The sequence below is a fragment of the Lissotriton helveticus genome, chromosome 8, assembly GCF_964261635.1.
Source record: "Lissotriton helveticus chromosome 8, aLisHel1.1, whole genome shotgun sequence".
NCBI lineage: Eukaryota > Metazoa > Chordata > Amphibia > Caudata > Salamandridae > Lissotriton > Lissotriton helveticus.
The window spans coordinates 105,611,632-105,637,709 of record NC_136069.1 but is presented as its reverse complement, the minus strand read 5'-3'; the positions used below and the strand labels follow the sequence as shown (position 1 = coordinate 105,637,709).

The 26,078-nt window shown below is 44.8% G+C and overlaps 1 protein-coding gene across 1 annotated transcript in view; it reads right to left on the bottom strand.

The window, feature by feature from the left end:
* The window catches only part of LOC144772413 (uncharacterized), a 277,094-nt gene that overhangs the window by 162,104 nt on the left and 88,912 nt on the right, over positions 1-26,078 (bottom strand). The window contains exons 4-5 of the mRNA XM_078656706.1: positions 9,511-9,651; positions 7,503-7,565 (exon numbers count right to left, since the gene is read on the bottom strand). Of these exons, the coding sequence (XP_078512832.1) occupies positions 7,503-7,565; positions 9,511-9,651 (204 nt within the window). The remainder of the gene's footprint in view (positions 1-7,502; positions 7,566-9,510; positions 9,652-26,078) is intronic.

Below are 26,078 nucleotides of genomic sequence, written 5' to 3'. Positions count from 1 at the left end.
ATCATTAAAGGTAGAGCTATTGGCATTGCTCATGACATTTCTTTTTTTTCTTTAAATCATAAATAAATGGCATTGTCATTTACATTGTCAATACACACCACTCTGCACTCAACTGCACTCACCTGCACTGCACTGCACTCACCTGCACTGCACTCACCTGCACTGCACTGCACTCAACTGCACTCACCTGCACTGCACTCACCTGCACTGCACTCACCTGCACTGCACTGCACTCACCTGCACTGCACTGCACTCACCTGCACTGCACTCACCTGCACTGCACTGCACTCACCTGCACTCACCTGCACTGCACTCACCTGCCCTGCACTGCACTCACCTGCACTGCACTGCACTCACCTGCACTGCATGAATGAATGAATGAATGAATGAATGAATGAATGAAAATATTTGTAAAGCGCGCGATGGCCAAACGGCTTCCTGGCGCTGGGAGCTCTAAGAACCGGACAGACAGGGCCAGGAGGATTAGCGGGGGTAGGCCTGGACAAAGAGGAAAGTTTTTAGCGCTTTACGAAAATGAGAAAAGATAGGAATCGAACGCATAGAAAGAGGAAGGGAGTTCCAGAACCGGGGAGCAAGAACAGAAAAGCGGGTTCCACCAGTGCGGGATTTGCGGAAGCGGGGAACAGTGAGGAGGGCAGAAGATGATGAACGGAGGGTGCGGGCAGGGGTGTGAAGGGAAATCAGAGAATTGATGAAAGCCGGTCCAGAGTGATCAAGGGCCCGATAAACAAGGCACCCCAATTTGAACAGGGATCTCTGCAAGATGGGCAACCAGTGAAGGGATTTGAGGACGGGGGTGATGTGATGGGATTTGGGCAAGTGAAAGATAAGACGGGCAACCTGATTCTGGATAGCTTGTAGGCGGCGGGTTTCATAGGCAGGAATGCCAGCGAACAAGCTATTGCCATAATCAAGGCGGGAAGTGATGAGAGCAGAAATAATACCTGCACTGCACTCACCTGCACTGCACTCACCTGCACTGCACTCACCTGCACTGCACTGCACTCAACTGCACTCACCTGTACTGCACTCACCTGCACTGCACTGCACTCACCTGCACTGCACTCACCTGCACTGCACTGCACTCACCTGCACTGCACTGCACTCACCTGCACTGCACTGCACTGCACTCACCTGCACTGCACTCACCTGCACTCACCTGCACTGCACTCACCTGCACTGCACTCACCTGCACTGCACTGCACTCACCTGCACTGCACTACACTCACCTGCACTCACCTGCACTGCACTCACCTGCACTGCACTGCACTCACCTGCACTGCACTGCACTCACCTGCAAGGCACTCACCTGCACTGCACTCACCTGCACTGCACTCACCTGCACGCCACTGCACTGCACTCACCTGCACTGCACTCACCTGCATGCCACTGCACTCACCTGCACTGCACTCACCTGCACTCCACTGCACTGCACTCACCTGCACTCCACTCACCTGCACTCCACTCACCTGCACTCCACTCACCTGCACTCCACTCACCTGCACTCCACTCACCTGCACTGCACTCACCTGCACTGCACTGCACTCACCTGCACTGCACTCATCTGCACTGCACACACTGCACTCACCTGCACTGCACTCACCTGCACTGCACTGCACTCACCTGCACTGCACTCACCTGCACTGCACTCACCTGCACTGCACTGCACTCACCTGCACTGCACTCACCTGCACTCACCTGCACTGCACTCACCTGCACTGCACTCACCTACACTGCACTGCACTCACCTGCACTGCACTCACCTGCACTGCACTCACCTGCACTCCACTCACCTGCACTCCACTCACCTGCACTCCACTCACCTGCACTCCACTCCACTGCACTCCACTCCACTGCACTCCACTGCACTGCACTCACCTGCACTGCACTCACCTGCACTGCACTGCACTCACCTGCACTGCACTCACCTGCACTGCACTCACCTGCACTGCACTGCACTCACCTGCACTGCACGCATTGCACTCACCTGCACTGCACGCACTGCACTCACCTGCACTGCACTCACCTGCACTGCACTGCACTCACCTGCACTCACCTGCACTGCACTGCACTCCACTCCAGTGCAGTGTGCACTGCACTCACCTGCACTGCACTCCACTGCACTCCACTGCACTCCACTGCACTGCACTGCACTCACCTGCACTGCACTGCACTCACCTGCACTGCACTGCACTCACCTGCACTGTACTGCACTCACCTGCACTGCACTCACCTGCACTGCACTCACCTGCACTGCACTCACCTGCACTGCACTGCACTCACCTGCACTGCACTCACCTGCACTGCACTGCACTCACCTGCACTGCACTCACCTGCACTGCACTCACCTGCACTGCACTCACCTGCACTGCACTCACCTGCACTGCACTGCACCGCACTGCACTCACCTGCACTGCACTCACCTGCACTGCACTCACCTGCATTGCACTGCACTGCACTCACCTGCACTGCACTGCACTGCACTCACCTGCACTGCACTGCACTCACCTGCACTGCACTCACCTGCACTGCACTCACCTGCACTGCACTCACCTGCACTGCACTCACCTGCACTGCACTGCACTCACCTGCACTGCACTCACCTGCACTGCACTGCACTCACCTGTACTGCACTCACCTGCACTGCACTCACCTGCACTGCACTGCACTGCACTCACCTGCACTCACCTGCACTGCACTGCACATACCTGCACTGCACTCTGCACTCACTAGTCTGCACTCTGCACTCACTACTCTGCACTCTGCACTCACTACTCTGCACTCTGCACTCACTACTCTGCACTCTGCACTCACTACTCTGCACTCTGCACTCTGCACTCACTACTCTGCACTCACTACTCTGCACTCTGCACTCTGCACTCACTACTCTGCACTCACTACTCACTACTCTGCACTCACTACTCTGCACTCACTTCTCACTACTCTGCACTCACTACTCTGCACTCACTACTCACTACTCTGCACTCACTACTCACTACTCTGCACTCACTACTCACTACTCTGCACTCACTACTCTGCACTCACTACTCTGCACTCACTACTCACTACTCTGCACTCACTCATCTGCACACTCACTCATCTGCACACTCACTCATCTGCACACTCACTCATCTGCACACTCACTCATCTGCACACTCACTCATCTGCACACTCACTCTGCACTCACTACTCTGCACACTCTCTCTGCACACTCTCTCTGCACACTCTCTCTGCACACTCTCTCTGCACACTCTCTCTGCACACTCTCTCTGCACACTCTCTCTGCACTCACTACTCTGCACTCACTACTCTGCACTCACTACTCTGCACTCTGCACACTCACTCTGCACTGTGCACACCGCTGATATCACGGAATCTTCCACCACACTTTCTAAAACTCTATAGTCCGAAGCATAATAGGCACAGAACCAAAAGAAGGGTAGACATTGCTTAAAATAATCTTATTGTATTTATGAAAAGCAAAAGCGAGACTGTGAAATGTGCTGAATATCAGTTTGTTACGAATCAACAGAGTGGAGTTAGAGAACCAAGAAATAGTAATTTAGAATCCGGGTTAGAAGGAGTAGTAATCACAAGCTGAGGATCAACGGGCGCGAAACAGCGTGGTGGGCGCGCAGGAGACGCAGATCAACGGGCGCGAAACAGCGTGGTGGGCGCGCAGGAGACGCAGCGTGAGCGTGCACATCAGCTGAAGATCGCCGGAGAAGACACCGAGCCTGCCTGCTGCCGTGACTGACCCCCTGCAGAGGGAAAGAGCCCGGTGAGTGGGGGTAGAAGGGGGGGGGGGCGGCAGAGAGGGAGTGGGCAGAGAGGGAGGCTGTGTGTGTGTGTGTGTGTGCGTGTGTGTGTGCGTGCGTGCGTGTGTCTGTCTGTGTCTGTCTGGTGTGTGCCTGCCTGCCTTTGTGTGTGCGCGTCCACAGACCCTGGTCGGCTCGTGCACCGCTCTGTACTCCCTTGCGAGCTTACATGGCGACAATAGTTCTCGTTGCCGAGACCTAAAAAGCATTGTAAGATGTTGAAATAGAGTGCGGCGTGCCGTGTGAGAACAATGTAGTAAGGAAAACAAGGGGACTCTAATAAGTGAACCTGGGGTTGACTAATGTTTTAGAAAAACAATGGTTCTTATGTGGCCATAAAAGGTCCTTGGTAGGAAGCAGTGTCAGAATTTGTGACTGCCCTAGAGTCGAGATAGGTAATAAATATCTCAGGGACGATAAGTAATATGAACAGCCTGTGCGCCTGTAAACACTGGTGCTCACACGAGCTGCTCCTAGAACTAGTGAAACGACAAGTCCTCGAAGAGCGCACTCGGACTGGACACTGCTTTGGTGGGGAAGAGATGCAGAACATAAATCAGTTTGAAGGCCGCCCGAAACACACCAGTGCTGGTGCAAAACCGCGGTATGTTAGGAATCTGAATAAACTGCGACATACGTGCAAACCTGCACTCCAGACCACTGAATGGAAAGGCACATAGTTGTGTAGATCTCACAAAGGAACCAACTGGATAAACACGAAAAAGATGTAGAAGGTGCAGCCACCATTGTTGCTGATTAGGAGCGGCAGATGTTGAAATAGAGCTAGGCGGGCTGCGTGGCTGCCCTTGTTGAAGATTACGTGTAGCGTGCTGTACTACTGTAAAAAAATGCTAATGAATACCAAAAAAAAAACATAAAAGCGGGCTCCTGTCAAAATATTAAGCATGGCGCCAGTGTTGTTAATATGAAAGCTGGCGCAGTGCGAAAACCTAAAGCACGACGCCCGGGGCGGGCCAGAGATGAGGAGCAGGGAGTGGAAAAGCAGGTGTCCTTGTAGGAAAGCATGTCGTATGTGCAATAGGAGAATAGGGAACACTTTCTGGGGTGACTGGTGAAGTAGCAACCCTGAATGGGGGTAGGAGGGAAAGAAGCAACACCGACCGTGGGGGGTTGGGGATTAGGAAGAAGCAATACACACTGGGTGGGAAGGGAAGAAGCAACGCATGCAGGGGGTGGGAGGGGAAAGCAGAGGAAAGAAGACAATAAATAACAAGCAACCAGTAAACGTGTCCGTCCTAGATAAACAAACGCATTTTAAAACAAGAGGTGCTAATGCTACCTGCTGTGCGTCTGAGATGCCACGGAGTGCTAGCGGAAGAAACTATCGCTATTGTAAACAAGCTGAGGATCAACGGGCGCGCACGACGCAGCGTGGGCGTGCACATCAGCTGAAGATCGCCGGAGAAGACACAAGTCTGCCTTCTGCCGTGACTGACCCGATGCGGAGGGAAAGAGCCCGGTGAGTGGGGGGGGGGGGCAGAGAGAGAGAGAGAGTGAGAGTGTGTGTGTGTGTGTGTGTGTGTGTGTGTGCATGCATGCATGCGTGCGTGCGTGTGTCTGTCTGTCTGTGTGTGTGTCTGGCGCATGCCTGCCTGCCTGCCTGCCTTTGTGCGCGTTCACAGACCCTGGTCGGCTCGTCCACCTCTCTGTAGTCCCTTGCTAGCTTACTAGGCGACAATAGTTCTCGTTGCCGAGACCTAAAAAGGAAAGCATTTTACTTTTGAATATGGGGAATACTGCATACCTATTCCCTAAAAGACAGACTTTTTGTCACACAGCATGGTCTTGCATAAAGCACTTTAATACATCACACTGAAGGCAGAGAGCCCATGCTGACTGCAAGAAAAGGTGCAAGAAGGTGATGGAAGGTCGCGTCATCAGTGGTTTGACTCAAGAAGGATGTGGATTGGCTGAAGCGACTAATGTCCCGCCTATTGCCTTAATAGCTTTCATGTGAAACTGTCAGAGGTAACTCAGTGTCTGATTGGATAAGGTGCCAGTCAGTCACTAAACCAGGCCACAGACATAGGATGTTTGTTTATTGTACGGTACACATCATGCACTGCATCACCACTCACACCACTAGGTGAAATGGGGAGATTGTGTTTCAAACAAGGCTTCTCACCACTGAAATCTGGAATTTAGCATCTAGATTGCACCTCCTCTTCCAACCAGATATATTTTTTATCTATATACACACATCCTAAAGTTATTTCAGTGCACTTAGATCAGTGATGCTCAATATACATGGTGAAGACAGCAATAATTTTAGAACCACAGGTGATTTTCCATCAGCAATAATTCTAGATAAATGGATGGGCATCTCTGGCTAGATGCTTTGGGGTTTTGTCGGGTGGTGACCAAGAGCTTTTGGGTCGTAGAAGAGGTCTTAAAATGTGCCACTGGCAGGCGGGCTTTAGGTCTGTCCTACCCCTTTGGTGTTTCTTGTGATTTGAGAAAGATGTTAAGATTGTTTCACTATGTCTCTAAGACCTTATGTGACAGACCCATCTCAGGAGCAGGGCGAGAGTCTGCACACAAGGTCAGTCAGGCCCAGTTTGAGGCAATTATTCTGTAACAGTGGAGGAACCCTCTATGTTTGTTACCCTCTGCAAATACGTCCTCAGGAAACACACTCATATTTCAGCGAGAAGATGGACTGAGGAGAATAAAGTGGAGAAGTTCCTTTTTCCATTCACTTTTGCAGCAAGAATTTTTCTTATTAATTTTTTTATCTGTGTTATAACTCCTAGAAAGCCCCATAAAAGATGAGCCTATCAGTTCCCCCCTGGTTTAAGCTGTGCTGTTAGCGGAGTGTTGGCGCTTGCCTCTGACATCTTCTGGGATATGGAGGTCAAAGATTTAAATTCCAGCAGAGTCAGTTTTATCATTCCAACTTGCTGAGGTTGCTAAATTGAGGAACAGTAACACTTGTTATTGATAGCACTTAGTAATGGCAAACGTGTGGTATAAAGAGCTATCTAAAACACACTATAGAAAAATACTTAGCAATGATAAGTGTTTAACATATTGAATCGTCTAACTATTGCAAATGTCTGTTTCTATTACACTAACTTCAAGTTTATGTACACTTGCGGAAATTCTTCAATGGCGAATATGTCTGTCTCAGAATCGACTAATAGATTAGTTACAGAATTTTTAAAAATTGTTTCTTTTCGTCTATTGTCTGAAATGTCTTTAAGATTCCACTTCAGAATGCTCAATGGAGAATTTAAGCCCAAGAAATGTGACATCCGTTTCTGGAAAAACCTAACTCATGACATTCACAACATTTTAACCCACTTGACATCAAAGAGATTTTTGCTTATTCAAGAATTTAATTTTCATTCGTTTTTAACTCCCATAGGTCAAAGTTTGGTATGAAATGTTAGTTGTTTTTACATATGCCTCTTCTAACGTAAAATGTGTCAAACTGAAATATGGTGATTTTATGAAAATGAAAATCATAATTTGCCACAACACAAAATTTATTCTTTTGAAAAACCAATAAAAACTTTGGAAAGAAATAATGTGAAATGCCTACACGCCAAGTTTTCTGTTCAGTTCAATCAAGAGGCCTATCACACAACTACAAGGGTATGGGCGTCCCAACAGCAATGCGTGCCTTAGATTACAACTTACCAGTAATAGTTTCCAAAGTCCTGGATACCTTGGTAAGTGAAATCCTCTCTCTCGAACGCGAGTCTGCAAAATGGAAAAAAACAGAAATATGTATTGAGGATAATGACTTTAATTGTATCATATCCAGTAATTAAAATATTGCACTAGGTTGGCATATTTCAGTTAAAAAGAAGTAAAGCTAGAAATGGAAACATTTTTAGAAAATAGGTTTACTGGCATTTTAAACCACCATGCATTTATAGGTCTTCAATACTGTTATGTGACAGGTCATGAGCAAATAATGAAAAACAGAAGTAATAATATTAACAAAGTAGTTGCTTCAGGGTGTTTCTTCTTTCTTATTCCATCATATTATATGTGTCTACCATAGATCGCCTCCATCACCATTTCAAATCTCTACTTATTTGCAATCAGCAATAGTCTAGGTTGTCCCTCTTTGTGTATCCTACAAGGAGTTATCGCTTCCAAAGATGCGTATTCTTTTGTCCACTTCAATCAGTAACTATATCTTGGGGTGATATAAATCTGGTCTACTTGCCACCTCAAGTAGTGTCAACAAAACTGCTTTCCAATAACCCTCTAGTGAACCACATGACCTTACCACGTGGTGGAATACTGCCCCCTCCCTCCCCCCATCTGGGCCAATCACAAGAAGCTCAGGCCTAAGTTGGTACAACCTCACTCATGAGGGTCAGGGATGATTGACGGAGATAATTAAATTGTATAAACGTACACATTGCATTATTCCTGAATACTTTAAAAAAAATAATCTCGAATTACTTTATTGTGTCCCATTCTTCATCTGTGAATTCTATACCCAGCATCTCTTCCCATTTGAGCCCGGCACTACTTTTATCCTAAGTGTCCCAAATAGTCAGATCTTTGCCTTATCGCCAGCACCCGTTGTAACGCCTTATCTATATTGGCTCTTCTTTCATCACCCCACATTACTGTCACAATGCATGTGTAATTCTGTTGTACCAGATAAGCTGCCCCACTGGTAGTTTAAATTCCAGCTCCAGTTTTCCAAAAGTTTTCAGTATCCCAAGAGAGAACATATCTCCGATTATGATTATTCGAGCTGTTTCCCAAGCCTGCTTTTTGGGGTCCCAGAACGCTCAAATCTCCAACGCTATCGGCAGGGACCTCTGATGCATATCCTATTGTTTTTTTCACTCTCCTAGTATACGCGAGGCAGCATTTGTTCGCCAATTCGACCAGCATGGCTAGGTCATCTTCCTACTGTCACGTTCCCAAAGAGCGGAGATCAACCGGGTTGGTGCCAACATTTTCCCAATGAAGATGGCCTTTGGCAACTTAGATTCTGAGATCCACCTCAACAAATATTGGAGCTGGGAAATCCAGTAATAAGATTCCAGGTCCTCTTCCTCCATCGGTAGCTTGAGCTGGTACAGGGCCAATCGCCTCCAACCTTCCTCCACAACATATCTGTAATTAAGGAGTTCGTCTCTTTAAAGCGTTTGTGAAGGAACACTAGTCCTATACACATCCGAGCTTCAATGTACGCAGTGATGCAGTTATAGAAAGTCCAGGTGGTGTTGGCATTAGTGGGACAGAGAATGAAGTGGAGCAGCATGCCAATGATGATGGACCGAAGAGGGCACAGGGTGATGTGTGCTCAAGCAGCACTAGTGTTGCATCACGCAGGACCTATGGGTGAAGCATCTCACGTGAGCGATGGATGAGCACCGCGAGGAGACTACTGAGAGATGTCCTTCACAGGAGCACTAAGTGATGTGGCTCAGAGGAGCTTTAGAATTATGCAGGAGGTGCCCACCAGAAGGTGTGAATCAGGGGTACAATGAGTAATGTACAGTTTAGGGACATTTGGCTGTGAAAAGCATGCTGGAAAAGGCTGGAATGACATGAGGGCCACAGGTCGGTGTACAATAAAAGGGATCTTGATGTTCATGAGATCGTCCACCAAATCCATTCTGTTCATGCTACACCACGCCTCCAAATGAATATTATCAAGGTCCACCCTTACCTGGTGGCCATCATTTCTTGAAGAATCTCCATGGCTGAATCGCTATCAACGCTCCCGTTCCCATCTTCTGGGGGGACTATAGGGAGAAATGTGGGGTCTTCTGGGATGAACAAATTGCGGAAAAGATCCAAATGGTTTAACCTGAAAGAGAATGGGAAAAGAAGTCAATGGTGCTAAAATGTACCACTGCAAGGCCAAATTAGGGATGGAGTAAACATTATATAAATATGTCTAATATAATCAATAATGAAAGCATGTGCTAATGCAGCATAGCAGTTCTGTATTGGTCAATATAAAGATGCATACTGTCATCTCAATATTACACACTGTATCCATTTCAAAGGATGAATACTTTAGCATACGCACCAAAATGTAATCAAATAGCATTGTTAATGTTAGTAAAATTTGTACAGTGCACGATTACCCTCAGGTGTCTTGGCGCACTGAGAATATGCAAAGGTGTCTGCAGCCAGTGCAAGAACCCACTTCGTTAAACTAACTCCTATATATTCACCTGGGTTGCCCTAAACTGTCCACTGGCTAGGGGGAGTGGAAGGAAAAGATTCTGAAGAATCCAAAACCACCCCAAGTGTTTTCACCCAAAGCAGCTGCAGCTCACAGGGGCAATGCTGAACCACAATGCAAAGTCCACGGAGAATGTTGCCCGTAGCATTTCCTCAGCGATGATGGTGACAGAACATAGAGGTAACACAGGAGGGGTAATGTACTTACAGCCCATACTGGCTTCTTTTATTTTTATTTTAAAAATTGTATTTATTTGGATTTTTCCCCATGTACAATCAAACAAATAAAATTGCATGTTTATGTCATATAAGAATCTTTCTGATACATCAATTGCCATTCCATGTGTCATGTTTACAACAATATTTGGGTGTCCCCTTTACAGTTGTTGTTTTCCTTGTGGTGATCCTCCCATGGTTACATGTTGAGAATCATGGTAACTGTAGCCCATCCAGAGACATCAGAGTCTGAGGCATGTTTGGTGGCACGAGCTGCGAGATGCACCCGCACAGGGTCCCAGATTTTGCGGGGTCTGGAGGTCAGGGGGAGCAAAGTGCAATGGACATCAGTGAGTGTATTGCACTGTGCTAGGTTGGTAAGCCAGCCTTTCGTCTTGGGGGTTGCCCGCACTGCCCCAGCACATCGCCTCTCGTCTTTTACCCAGTAATATGGCCAAACCACCAGTTTCCTACTGGTTTCACACAGCCTAACCGCACCATTGGAGGGTCCACCGGTAGAGTGTGTCCAGTCATATCATTCAGCATTTGCAATAGTGTGTGCCAATACCGGTCGATATGGGCACTGCCAAGCTGGGTGCACGAATACCACGTCTGGCAAGGAGTATCTGCCGCAGTGAGCGTCACTCCGTCCTTCAAATCAATATAGTTTGAATGGTGTGTAGTAAAGCTGATGCAAGAAATTAGAATGGATGAGGTGATGTCTTGCATTCATTGATACTTCTTTGGTGTGCGGACTGCAGTATTCCCGCCTCGGGTCTATAAATGCCGACAACAGGTCTCCTGGCCATTGGTGTTGGGATCTATGCATTATTTTTGACAAGTTGGTGAGAGTCAGTGTGTAGAGTAGTGTGATGGTGTGCTTGATAGCTGGGTCTGCTGCAGGCAAACAGAGCAGTCGCAAGTCCGCAGGCACCCTCGGGTATGTCAGCAAGAACTCTTTCGCAGTCAACAGTAGGTAATCATGTCTAGGGTGGGTGGATGTGCCCGAGAGCAGATAATCACCTAGGGATATAAACTGGCCATCTGCATAAAGATGACCCAATGTACTAATCGATTTATCGCGCAGGGGTTGTACAAATTCTGTTTCATTGGTGATGGTCGGCTTTAGGTTATTTCTCCATCAAATAAACGGTGAGTATATAATGTCAATAGCACATAACTGTGCCAGGCGTGACCATGAACACAAGGTAAAACCCACAGTGTGGATCTTTCTTGGTTGGGTGGGTGTTTTCATCACCTCTGTGTCTAGGTTCAATGGAGCTGCTAACCCTGGCTCCAAATGACGATGTGGACCTTGTCTATAACTGGGCCTGTGCAACATAGTAATATGTTACAAAATGGGGTGCCGCAAGGCCCCCATGATTGTATGCTGGGGTAAAAATGTCCAGCTTATGCGTGGCTATTTGCCAGCCCGTGTTCACTTTACTAGCAGTGTCTGAAGCTGGGTGAAGAAGCTGCGGGATAAGGGAAACAAAATATTTTGGAAGTACAGTAATTGGGAGTATAGCCACTTTAATTGAGGCAATCCGGACCACCACTGATAGAGGGAATCGGATCCCTTTATTTATATTTACTTCTGTTTTAGACATTGTTTTCCCCACAGTTTTCTTGCATGAGGACATCTACAGCCCTGTGGATTTGTATGCCCAAATACCTGATCATCTCCTCCTGCCACTGTAGGGGATATTCTAGGACAAGTTAGTCAGTGACTGAAGTGAGGGGCATCAACTGTGATTTAGAACTATTGATTGTTAACTTTGGTCATATGCCAAGGTGGACTACTTCCGCTATGATGGGGGCCATGTTAACCGATGGGTCCTTTACTAGAAGCAGGCCGTCCTTCGCATACATGGAAGCCGAAATGGTTTGTGATCCGAAGCGCATACCCCCGTCATGTGCGTGTAGGTGACTTACCAAGAGTTCTGCTGCTAGAGCAAAAGTATTATAGCACTCTGGCTTCTTTAAGGAAAATCAAAAAGTGTTTGCATTTTGTGTGTAATCATACTGTCTAGTCCATCATTCAAATGCATCATAAGCAGCTGTATAAACACATTCTATTAAGTCATTACTGTGTGCCACACAGGAGGAGAAAGTATTTCTTGGGTGCAGAGCTTGTGAAATGGGGGGGGGGTGATGGGTAGGGGGGGTCATTGAGATATGGAAATGAAGATTCAATGAATACAGAAGAGGAGTTGGTTGCCAAAATGGTGTTTAGAGGTGCTGGTGCCCTGACCGGGAAGGATCCTCACCATATGCCTGCCAGGCTGTACCATCAAGAAACAGAGCATAGCTCCTTCTGCAAAGCCAAGCCTTTATGACCAGTGGAACGCTAACCATTTAGCAGCATTGATGATAAAGGAGAATAGAAGATGCATGCATCCACAAATGGATGAAAGTCCAACTTGAAAGTAGGCCTGGACATTAAATTCCGCTTCGCTCATGGAGTTTGCAGAGTTTTTGTGACTCCGCGCTCCGTGTAGAATGTGGAGTTCTGAAAAGCTCAGTTCAGCATAGCAGAGTTTTTTCGCCGCTCGCGTTTGCCAACGTTAAGTTGGCAAACACAAACGAGGAAAATCTTACTCCAGGCTACCTCGCGGCGAGATTTCTCAATGCAGGCTGGCACGGATGCCCGCTACCGCTCACATTGAGAAACCTTATGTTCGCTTTTGAGGAAGCTGTCGCTCGAGTAGAAGAGCTACTTATGCGGGCAGAAAGAAGCAGCGCACTCTTGCACTGCGCATGGTGCAATTTGTGCTGATTTTCTAGCACAGGACAAACACCCAGTGATGAAAATCAGGGCTAACGGCGTGACTTAATGCACTCGGCCACGCGCAGAACTCCACGTAGCTCTGCAGAGTTTTTTTGTCTGGAACACTGCCCAGGACTATTCGAAAGATCATTTCGCAATATTGTAACCAAGTCTCTATATATAATGACATCCCAATTGCAGTAGTAAGTTTATTGTACGGTTAATAAAAAGCCTTACCGCACATACAAACTAAAAGCATTCAGAATGCAAGGTTAAAACAACCCATAAGAGCAAGCAGATCTAAGCTCACCATGAAGATTGAGCTGAACCAACGTTAAAACAGAAAAACAGGAAAACAGGATTTGCAGCATATTTGATTACTAAAAAACTGTGTGCAAAATAGCAGCATGTAAAGTTAAAAAGTTCCATGAGAACAAGCAGATCCTAGCTTGGCACGAAGGTTAGGCTGAACCAAGTTTCAAACAGAAAACTGGATTTGTAGCATATTTGATTACTAAAAGATATAGTGCATGACAGCAATAGCAGCATATACAGAACCAGGGACATTTGAGGCACAAAAAGCATTACTTTAAGCCATTATTAAAAAAAAGTGCAGGTTTTGCAGCATATTTGATTACTAAGAATCTACGTATAAGATTGGCCAGTGCCAAGCCCGTTCAAGGCGCTCGGTACTGGCCTTTGCAATGGAATTTTGGAGAGCAGCATTCGTATCGAAACATTTTGCAATCACAGACAAGCAGAATCAGATTGCACAGGTGGTGAGGGGAAAAAAGGGTGCAATTTTCGACACATAATAGAAAAGGTGCTTAGATTGCAGTATTGGACATCAGATTGTTAGCATCATGGTTGGGACTAGCATCGTCAAGTTTGGCCGCAGCTGTGCGCAGAAACTTAACAGTTATAACGTTTAAAAGGAAGTTCGCAGGGTTCAGACTGGCTATTACTGCCTGTCCGCAGGTGCGAACTCCTAAACGAATGAAGTCTGTGCGGAGAAGGATTTTCCTTTGCTGCAGCAAGGATAGGATATGAATTAAGGTTTCTTTTTCCTAGCCACAAAGATGACATCTTATATCGTTGGGATCTTTGGGACACCATGCCGGACGGTGAGCTCGCAATTTGAACCTCTCACCTACTTGCTACATGCATCCAACGTAAACTTTCACATGTACGCCGATGACACTCAGCTATATCTCAAGCTACAATCCCCCAAAGACATCTTGCGTCTGAACTCAACGATCAGAAGCACCCAATCTTGGCTGGCTGATAACCACCTCAAACTCAACGCTATGAAGACTGAGTTCCTTCTGATCTCACCTCCCACGAAAATATCCACCACACAAACATGGCTTAAGCACCTAACAGCACTCAATGTCCAACCGACCATAGTGGATTCAGCAAAATCCTTAGGCATAACACTTGACACCAACCTCAACATGCAGCAACATATCAGCAAGGCAACAAAGGGAGCGAACTTCCAGATCAATACTCTGAGGAAACTTAAACCCTACCTCCCAGCCAAAGACTTCCAAACAGCAGTACAAGCGCTAGTCATCCCACGTATTGAATACGGCAGCACTGCCCTCTGCGGACTCCCCCTTACTACTACCGCACCACTAAGAGCTTCTCTGAATGCTGCAGCGAGACTCATCACTGGGTCAAAAAAGCACTCCCATATTACCCCCGACTTGAAATCCCTGAATTGGCTGCCTTTTGAAGCCAGAATACATCTGAAAATCGCCTGCATGACACACAAGGCGATAAACCTAAACTCACCCGGCTACCTCGCTCAGAAACTGACAATCTCTGGGGGAATTAGAAACACGAGAGGCACAAACAATCTTCTGCTGAAACCTTGAAGATTCAGGAAGGGAAAAACATACAAGCGCTCCTTCTCAGGATTGGCGCCTAGGATTTGGAACTCACTCCCCCCCGAAACCAGGCTTATCTCTTCCACTACACTCTTTAAAAAAGAAGTAAAAGCTATCCTCATGGCTAAATACACTTGATCTATTTTCTCGAACTCTGTTAACACCCTGCACCGATCTGTACTACATGCTTGACCCATTTACTTATCTGTATGAGTTGTCTTATTACTCACGTGATGGGCTTTGCAGCCACCTATCTGTACTGTATGATCTATTGATTTACTGTTTAACTATGTTCCCTCATGTACCCCTCTATGTAAAGCGCTCTGATATCTGTGAAGATCTTGTTCGCGCTATATAAAACTTTGAAAATAAAAATTAATAAAATTTACACTCAACCCAATCTTACTGCCACTAATCTAGCCTTAATCCACATGGGATATGTGCAGGAAATGTGATAATGTTGCTTACTGGAGGAATAGGAGTCGATTACTGACCATCCCTCCTGTTTGGAGAGTATTTTTGCTGTGGATGCCATTAGCTTTTTGAAGACCTGACCTCAGAGATGCTTGCCCCAGGACTAGGTGAGTAAAAATTCTTTTAGTTTGTCTTCAAGCTGGGCCCTGTAGGACGAGGTTGGGCCAGTGACCTCCAGTTTGCACCAGATTACGTCATGCATAGTCTTGCGATGCAGGCCCAAGCCTGTAGCAGAAATCTAAAAAGCTGCTGCCTGTAGCCCAGTGCTGTTTAGTAATGCTGAACTCAAGTCTTACTTGCACTTGAGACACTGTCTTTGGGGCCGGAGAACCCCCTTTAAATATTCTGATGATGAGTTTGTCTACCATGGTAGCCTGTAAACAAAATACGCCTTACCTCTTACCAGTACATCTCAGCTAAATGACCAACATCGGGGATCTGGTATACCATCTAGATCCTTCAAGTGTGTTAGATAACACTAATCTCGTAGGTCAAAGATGCAAATTTAATAAAGACAAACAGATGCAGGTCCCCAAAAGAAACCACGAAAAATTGTGTTTTAATGAAACAAATAAATTCTAAAAAAAAAAATCTTGAGCTCGCTCTGGTTTCGTCCTGTTGTCAATCGGTTGAGCCTTATTGCCCGAATTCTCTGTGCGACAAGCTATGGGTACACCTTCTTGGTGAGAATGTGTAGACATTGAATACTAAATATCTTACTACAACATGCCTGGTGTGTGAGGACGAACATAACTATTGACACACTGACCAAAGGAATAAGGGATATATGATAATCCCCACCACTGCCAAGTGCCAAGTGCGTCAACTGATGGCCGGAGCCCCAAATTCTTAGCTCAGCATCAAAACCCCTATGGAGTTCTTCTGGATCTCTAGTACTGCCTTCCTTCAGGGGAAGGTTACTTGCATGCGGTCACCATAACCGCCCCCTCTTACCATGTTATGGAGAGCTTAGGCACAGGTTGTACACAGATTCTAAACAAAATAGGTGACAGAGGAGTCCTGAGGCCCACAACATGGCACTGCACAAGGAGACAGGTGGTCCAGGTGTTTGACCTGGGAGGTTCTGTTAGAGATTAAATTCTCAAACCATCTGATTGAGGACTTTGCAACTTGAACCACAAATAAAACCAGATCCTCCAGTATCTAATCACCAACTGTGTTGAAAGCAGCCGGCAAATTTAGCAGCGCCACCATGGCTGTGATGGTCTCAGCAACCCGCAAAAGCAAGCTTTGTATGTCCAGTAAGGACCTGACGTGTGTATCGGCTTCAATGCTCCTGCGGCAGTGCACGCTCTGCAGATCTTGTTGCACATAATGTGTGCTGACTCACGTTTCCCTTTTGCATTCAAATGCTGTGTGAGCAAAATACCAGTGAGAGGCCTAAAAGCAGAGAGCAAGCCAACTTGTCAGTTTTAGTTTTTGCATTTAATAAAGGTGTGCTTGGATTGCCATGTTTTTTCTAACTTGTGCATACGAGACTGTGAAGGAAAATTTCCCTTCTCAAGTGCACGCTTTGAAACAGCAGCAGTTGAGGAGCGAGCCATGAGGACAATGATCTGGTGAGTCCCTGCACGAAGGGAGAAGGAGGGACAGTAGCAGTAAGCCTCCGCATAAACTTCTGAACAGAATATATTGGTAAACTATCCTGCATAATGATACCAAAGCCAAGCATCCTCACTCCACTGAATAGCATGCCTAGAAAGGTACATATGGAGGTATACAAGAGGCGGGAGAGACACAGGACTGACTGCAAGAGAGATGCTGAACTGTGGAGGTCAGTCTGAGTCTGAAGACAGCATTATGCATGTGGGGAGGCAATGCAGGACTTGGCACACAATCATATTAAGAAGTAACTAAAACTTACTCGAACAGCCATTAGAAGGCTGTTCAAAACCAATTAAGTAAAACTAGTAGTACAGGGATGTGTGATGAAACAAGACTGGGGTATATCTGACCTTTGCCTTAAAATGCATAGTTATTGCTGAGTGGTTTAAAAATATTTAAAATCATTCTAGAGCACTCTATTTATATACACAGTTATAGTGAAATACCAAATATTGTGTGTGCACACTCATTTCAGGGAGCGTTTTACCGCATGTGAAAGAGAGATGGTCTTACAGGCCTGTCTGACTGTAAACACTCGCTTGCACTCAAGCTTAAATCTATGAGAGAAGAGTGAGAGACACCTTCCAGTTCTTCTTCCCAAAAAGTTGTATCTGTCTGTCGAGACTTAGTGGATCTACTGGGTGTGACTCCTCCCTACTGGTAACAGAAGAGCATGCTCAGTCCCTCTGGCTTTCATGAAATCCTTGCCTATCCTTAAGCAATTAATTGGTTTCAAGATGGTTTGGCAACTGCGGTTACAGCCAACTCTATAACGATTGACAAAAAACAGGAACCCCCGTAATGGTCCAATAGTTGAATGGACATTGCGGGTCCAATGCTGATTTTATTCAATAAATATAAAAACCTGTGCACTAAAGGATGAGGTACTTTGTTATGATGCAATAAGTAGTTGATCATTTCAGAAACAGATGCTGCCATCAGAGCAGCATTCACCTGCTTAATAGAGGTAGGGAATGAGTTCTCCAGTCAATTAGCAGTGTTAACAACCTGTAGAATGGAAAGAAGCTCTTGCTGACAGTGAGAAGGGAGGGAAGCAGGCCTGATTGCTTCATTCATTAAGCTTGAATCCCTAAGCTATCGAAAACTTCCCGTACCAGAATCCCTAACATTCATTGATGGCAACACAGTGGATGTTCCGGTTTGTTCTTTGTCACATTGAATACTGGTCCACTATTTAAAGATAAAAATATTGATGAATAATCAGTACAAAAAACGATTGGTATTTCTGTCTACATTTACATTACTTGTTTTTTTTTTAAATATCAAAGATTTTCTTTGACCGATTCCCCACTTACTTTATTCTATAAAGCCGCCTTATCTTGTACAAAGCCTGATTCCTGCCACGAGAGGTGGCTAAGCACCGTTTAGCTTTTTTTTTCTAAAAGTTGAAACCCACTTATGTTGAGGTGCTGCAGTAGTTAAATTAAAACGTGATGGCTTAAGAGAGTCTCCTTATAATGGACCCTGGAGTCCCTAACCAAGGGCTTAAACTTTTCATTGCGTCATTATTGAAATAATACTAATACAACAGTGGTCACATAACACATAGGCTGTGAAATTGAAAAAAAGGACCCAAATGATACTATCAAATCTGAGCAGGCAATACTATCAAATCTGAACTGCACAAAAATACCACTCTGAAGGCCAAAAGGTAATTCTTTAGTTAACAGATTAGATTAGCTTCCAACGCCACAAAACTTTCTTTAAATATTTAAAAGAAATAAACAACCCTATGTATCGGATTGCTAATCCTGATTTCCCTGGTAATTCTATGAACAATTGTTTGCAAAATAAAGAAAATTTGGTTAGATCAATCAGCACCACGGATATAAGGCCAGATTTGAATTATGTGTATGCCCCTTTCATGGTGCACTGTAACATCTTTACTTTCAGAGAAAGCACCCAAGCAGATAAAGGTTGGGCTCTACAAAATGAATCATGGGCGGACTTTGAGTGGTCAGGTCCCTTCATATGAGATACTGTCAATACCTCATTTAGAGAAGAAGCGATGCCAGCTCATTTGAAAGAATCATGGGTGTCTCGTTACTTGAAGAAAACTTGCCTTGATGTTTCGGAACCAAAATACTACTGACTAATTTGTAATGCTCCATTGCTTTGGAGGGTATTCAAACTGCAGCCACAAACAGAAGTTTATCAGCAGAACAATATCCTGGGAGACAATCTCTAGCTTTCCGTCCGAATAGAAGAATAGTACCAACCCTGCTAAACGGTTAGTTCTCATTTATGAGATTGGTGAATTTTGGAGACCCAGCCGGCTTTATATTGTTGGACCTGTTGGTGGTTTTCAATACACTTGATCCCTCCACACTATTGACTAGACTGGATGGGGTAGGTGGGGAGTCAGGGACCTCTTTGGAATGACTGGAATGGTTTCAGACAGTACCGAAAACCAGAGTCCTAGTCCGCCCAGACTCAGTTAACACCATCTCAACTTAATGTGGGGTAGTGCAGGGTTCCTATCGCTTGTTTTATATAGGGTCAAACACTACATCGGCTGCTTGTTAATCTGGATGTATGATTTCAAAATTACTCGGATGACTAGCAGAGTGTAGTACATCTCTAGTGATACGGAAGTAGATAGTCGGAAAGTTGCAGTCCACTCCAGTGGCAGCTGGTGACTCGAAAGTGGCGGGGCTTACAAGTGTGATGAAGCGAACAATACGTCTGAGTCCACCTGCCAATTGAGGGGCCAAGGGGAACTCTCCCCGTAAAAAAATAATTGTAAAATAGAACACATTAATACATTTTTCAGCACATTATGATAAGAAACTTGTTTAAATAGCCCAACCACTTGTCCATAGCTTATTTTTCCATAAAAATGCATTTGTTAGATCAGGCATCATACATTAAGAAACATGTGTGCAGGCCTTTGCCCCATGTCCAAAGCAGGCTAATTTCATGAACAATATTTTAATACAGTAGGTAACATGGTAAATTGTCTTCAGAGATCTGAAAGCATGCATGCTTATTTTTTTTAACCAGTCTTTTGCAAAAAACATGCAAAGAGGTCTTCAGCCACGTTCCAGGGACTTGGAAACTACTGTCAATCTGCAGTACGGCTATATTTACTTTAAAGTAGACATAACCTTTGAGTGTGTGTGGGTTCTTGCAGCCTGTCTTCACAATCTAGTTACTGTTGATTTGTACACATGCTCCCTAAAAGTCCTGCAGCTTTGAAGCGCTGTGAATGCTGCTAAGACACACTTCAATAATAGTCCTCAAACTGAGTGACGTTGCGCTCATTTTTGATCCGTTTTTTAGGTTTCGCCTATTATCATTCGCTTGCGAATGTAATAGGCGAAAATTCAAGGACTCGATCGACTAGTGAAACCACTGCGGTTTCTTCACAGTGCATGTGAGGACACGTGGCCACAAAAGCGGGTCACGTGACCACACAAGCACGCACATCTCCCTAATCCGCAAACAGCATTCATTCAAAAACACAGAAACCCCCGCCCCATCCGGCTTCTCTCCGCGCATCTGCTTGCCACACTTCTCCTCCCCTCGCTTGCATTCCCGCCCCCCCCACCAGGCTCTCCCGCCCCCATCCGGCTTCCCTTGTTTAACTTTTGGTTGTAAAAGACGCTTTCACGTGAATGGCGGCCCCGCCCCTTTGTTCAGACGAGCTGTGACTAAGGAAAGACGCACATTGAAGTGAAAACGCTGCACGGGGCGCTTTTGCAAACAACCATTAGTAATGCGGTAGGTCTCGCATTTTCGCATTGTCCTGGTGAAAGCTTGCTTTTGTTCGGCTTTAGAGAGCAACAGGAACGTGAGGGTTGATTATAGACGCAAAGCTGAAGCCACTACTCGAGCTTTAATCACCGAGACAGAGAGCGCCGCCCCAGCCCCTGCAGCCTCTTGAAGCCCTCTGTTACTCGACAACGCTGGTGGCACTTTCACGTTTAGTTAGTCTCTTAGTCTTCCCCCTTCACACTTATCAAATCATGCCTTAACATTCATTTGATAAAAGCAATGCAGCGTGAAAAAGTAACTTTGTTAATTTTTAATGATTAAAGGTGCCTTAGCCACTTCTAAGGATAGCTTGTTTTAGTGCGTGTGTGGCCGCTGCCCCAAGTAGTAAGACCTCCATTTTGCAAACGACGATTCCAAATCTCTCAAGAGCATTCCCGCCCCCCACCAGGCTCTCCCGCCCCCATCCACGCGCATCTCCTCTCCCTATTCTCCCGCCCCCATCCGGCTTCCCTCCGCGCATCTGACCTGCCGTTTCAGACGCTCCTCCTGCCTTCTCCCCCTGACCTCATGCTGTGTTGGCTTTCCACTTAATAAACAAGTGAATACTGCAACCTCTTCTCCGTTAGTTCTTTACAATCCGCTCAGAGCGTCGCTGCGAGGCCTCCATGTCAAGTTCCCTGCAGCCCCCCCCCCACGTTTGTAGTGCTGGAGGAAATGCTTACTGACCCCTCCCCCTACAAGCTCATCACGCACATCTATGCTGGTATGCAGCTGACTGCACCTATCCGCTCTCCCTCTGCCCTACAGACCTGGTCGGACGACCTCAATGTAATGATCAGCGATGAACAATGGATGTATTGCTGCTCCCAGTCCAAGGCCTTATCAACGAGCTACAGGCTGCACCTGATACACTTTAAATACTTACACAGAACCTAATGGCACACCAGCGCGGCTGTTGAACATGGGACTTGTAATGCAATATGTTCGACAATTGCCATTCCTTGCAGACCACACAAAACCTGTAATCCACAGTGGCACGAATTGCAATGAGAAAAGCAGACAGCCTTTGGTACGTTTGTGTTTACTTTGGAACTCTGCCTCTTTCACCCAGTCTTCCGACGTATTTTATTTCGTGCAACTAATCTTCACGCAGCTGTTAACACTTCATAGACTGGCCCTGCTATTCATTTTGTAATTCATGTCCTTCCAATCAGGAAGGGCGAAGATGGTGTCGCTGATAAGTTTTGGACCAGGTATGCTAACTCTATTAATGCTCTGTTTATACTTTGGATACACATACTTATTTCCACACAACTATAATTTAATGTTCCCCTTTTTTTATTCTATTCCTCACAATTGGTCCATCTTTTTCTCTGTGTTTCTATCTTTTTTGCGCCTTTTCTCTGCCACTTTCTCTTTCCCACATTTCTCTCTCTCAATGCTGTCTTGATCCCCTCATAACCAAGGCCAGTGGAATTTATGCAATTCTCCGGTCCTAGCCGTTTCCGCATAAAGATGGATTTGCCGCACAACCCATCATCTGTTGAATAATCTGCAGATTTTAGCACAAAAAATGTTTTTTACCACAAACAGATCAACAGATAATAAAAGGATGGCGACATGTGCTCCTGCGCAGTTGAAAGCATTTTCAAAGGTTGACTAGTCATCTTTCAGTCATTTAATGCTGCATTATAGATTTAAACTGGTAAAAACCACATGAAATATCTTTGTGGAGAGTTACGATGTATAAAAATGACAAAATAAAGTAATACTATAACAAAATGTGCCGTTTTACGCCACTTAATTTGCGTCTTATTGATGTATAATTGAATCAACCCTGCCACATATATAGGTTTCGCATTTGGAAAGTTGGAGCTATTGGTTTTGTAAATGACATTTTATATTTATAAATTGTTATTGACAATGCCAATAACGATATATAAATATAAAATGTCATTTACAAAACCAATAGCTCCAACTTTCCAAATGCGAAACCTATTGGCAACGCCAGTGCTTGTTATTTAAGATTCAATGAAACTGCAGGCGAACAAGCTACCTTAGTTGCAGTCTACAGCAAGGTTCTCCAATGTCGGTCCTGGAGGGCAGATCAACGTCAGAATTTTAAGATAACCACCTTTATCTAAATGTGGATATGCTAAAAATCTGGCATGGATCCGGCACCCCAGGACTGACATTGGAGAAACCTGGTCTACAGTGCAATAATGGCTGATAGCAGTGAGGTTTGTCTCACCATATTGAATCCATGTTCAATCCTGGACATATTTTCAGAAACTGAACTGCAACTTTGGTAGATTTATAAATATTGTTTTTAAAGATCCTGTTAGCCATTTACTAAATCTATTCATCAACATTGAGGACGTAAGAAAAGCTAAGCAGAGTTTAGTCTAGAAAGAAAAGCTAGAAGGAATCGATTGGTAATTAAGAATACATTAGAAATATAACTGCTGCCTGCAACTCTGGGGCACATGGAAAGTCAAAGGCCAACGTTTACAGCATTAAATGGAAATATTAAACCTTAACCAAAACCTTATAGCTTTTTGTTCATATTTAGCTTATAGCTTATTGCAAAATATTTAGTTTAAAATATTGCAGCCACTTAAAGTTGTATCAAATGAAGAGGACAGATCTCACCAAATCATTCCGTGAAATGCAAATCACCTATATTAGTAATTCTGTATACTTTATGGCACGGTCTCTGTAAATAGCTGTTTTTATGCATCGAATGTTGGCTCTGCCACTGACGCCTTGTGTAGCCATGTGCCTCAATTCCCGCCTCTGCTGGAAGTAACCTATGTAGCAACTGCAGAGGCTGCAGGTCGGGAATAACAATACATCAGTGGACATCTTACAACTGACCTGTGGCACGCGAGGCAGTTATTGCAGGAGGACAATGATTAACTTCCTCTAATTACACAGTACCTCCCCTGGGCATTGGGGAAGAGGTGAGCAGTAAGGTGCTGGGCATATATTAGAGTCTGCATAAACTCTGTAGATAGGGTCATTAGATTTCCATAGGATTTTTTTTCAAACTTGCATTAAATTTGGTAGATGGATAACATGACCAGCGCATACACTTGATTTAAAACATCCTTGAAATCAGTCACGGAAGGGACGAAATTTATTTGCAGTGATATAAAAGAAGCGTTCAAAAATTATGCCCAATAGGTATTTTTTGCTCTCTTGTTACAACAAAAATAGGTATATGAATCACACCAAACTAGATATGAAGATAGACCATCTCTTAGATTTAGCCCTTTTAGGTCTGGCTAAGGAGAGTTTTTGCTTCAATTGTCAAAGAAGTATTGTCTAGGATACAATAATACAGAGCGGGCTGGGGGGGGGGTAGACATACCCATCTTGAGCAGGGGCTCAAGATGGCTTTGTCTACCGCATTTTGACGCTCCTCATTCAATGACCTTCCTGCCTGTTCTTGTTTTCGTCCTGTTTCTGGACCATAACTTCTTTACCACAGCTGACCATAGGGAACCATGCATTAATTCGTCTTTTAGCACTCCAAGGGAGCCCACGGCTATTCTTTGCTCTCTGCCACATATGCTTCTCCCCCATTGTCCCTCTGATTCACCTTCACACATTATTGGCTTTTTAAAACATTTTTTTTTTAAAGTTCACAATTGTTTCACAATTACTTTGCCAAGCTACCAGAAGCTGCCCAATGTTACTGGACTTCTTGGCGTCCAGTTCATCCTTAACGCCCCTGTCCCTCCCATTGCCCCACAAACCGAAATTATTTGTAATTTTTTTACTATTATTTTGGGGATGGCCTAGCAACTAAACTCTGCTCACAGGCAGGGTGCTAATTCTTTCAACTGTTAAGCCAGCTTGGGACAATAAATTAAACTTTAAATAACAATGCCAAAATGGCTATAGGAGCATTACCAAGCATGCACATAAATGCGCACATGTGGCCCACCTTGGAATGCCTCTTTACAAAGTAAAAGCATTTCAAGATGGCAGTCTGTGTGTGCGTCTTTGTTACACCTGCAGCCATTTTAAGTTGCTTACTTTTTAGCAAAAAAAAAAACCAAAAAAAAGCTTACACTGGATTGTAGACTTCAAGCATCAAAAAACTGTTACTAAACTGAAAACAAATAAATAAAAAATAAAAAGTGTAAAAACTCACAAAAAAACACAACTGTCTAAAAGTGTTGTGCCTGCAGCACTTGGCCAAAAGCCATAGAATGATATATATTTTTTTCCTTCTGCCTCCAAATATAGGAAGTCAAATAATCCTGCTTGAAAGCTTTAGCTGGTGTTACAAAGGTAATACAATGGATGCCTACCCAAATTAAAGAGGAGACAATTGTATATAGTGTATAAATCTAGATGGAGGCAAACCTGTTCTCAACACAACAGTCGGAAAGCTCACTTCTTCTCCCAGCTTTCCTCAAGAATATGCCATCCTTGGGAGAAGACATTACCAGTATGCCATGAAGAAGTGTTCCTTTAACACAATGGGATACACATTCTTTGGAGAATTAAGGTTTGGCTATAATTCAGGGAAGGCAGTTAAGAAAGTGTACGAAGAAGCGGAGCTGAAATGCTGCATGAATAAAAGAAGATTCCTGTTGTGATGAACAAGCAAGAGATGTATTGCTTAATGTGGTGGAGATGAAGCGGAGGACTTAAAGATCACGTTCCCTTAGCTAGAAACAACTACTTATAAAGGACATTAAAAAAGTCTCAACAAGAGGTTTGATTAGCAACGAAACAGGCGGTGAAAGGTAGACTTCTAATATCGCATGTCAGGGCAAGAAGTCCATTGATGAGCTGAGGTGTGGCACAGCGGCCAGAGCGGCTGCTCCGGAGCGCAAACATCACGGTTCGATTGCTGGCGCCAGCTCAGCATCATGTGATTCTGGGCAATAGCTCACTAAATTTCCCCGACAGCCCCCAGCGCCTTGAATCCCTTAAGGGGTGATCTGTTTGTGCTTTACAAATAGGAATTTATTATGATTCTGTTACTGGGCAGCATAAATTAGCAGAGTTTTGTGAATATGATAATTTAACAATGAAGTCATATGACTAAGAGTAACTGAAAGCTGCAGTTCAATAGAATTCAGAAAAAAAATATTACAAACTACATTAAAAATGGCTCCAACAGAAGAGCAAAACACATGCAGGTAAGTAAGGAACAAGGGTGGATGAAAACTATGCAACAATTAAGATAGATTTGAAAAAGTATGGACACAACGAGGAAAAACTGGATATTCAGAGAAAAGATTTTTTTTTTAGCTATGTACTACAGTTTCCACATAAAGGAGCTTGTACAGCTATAGAGAAACAGGGTAA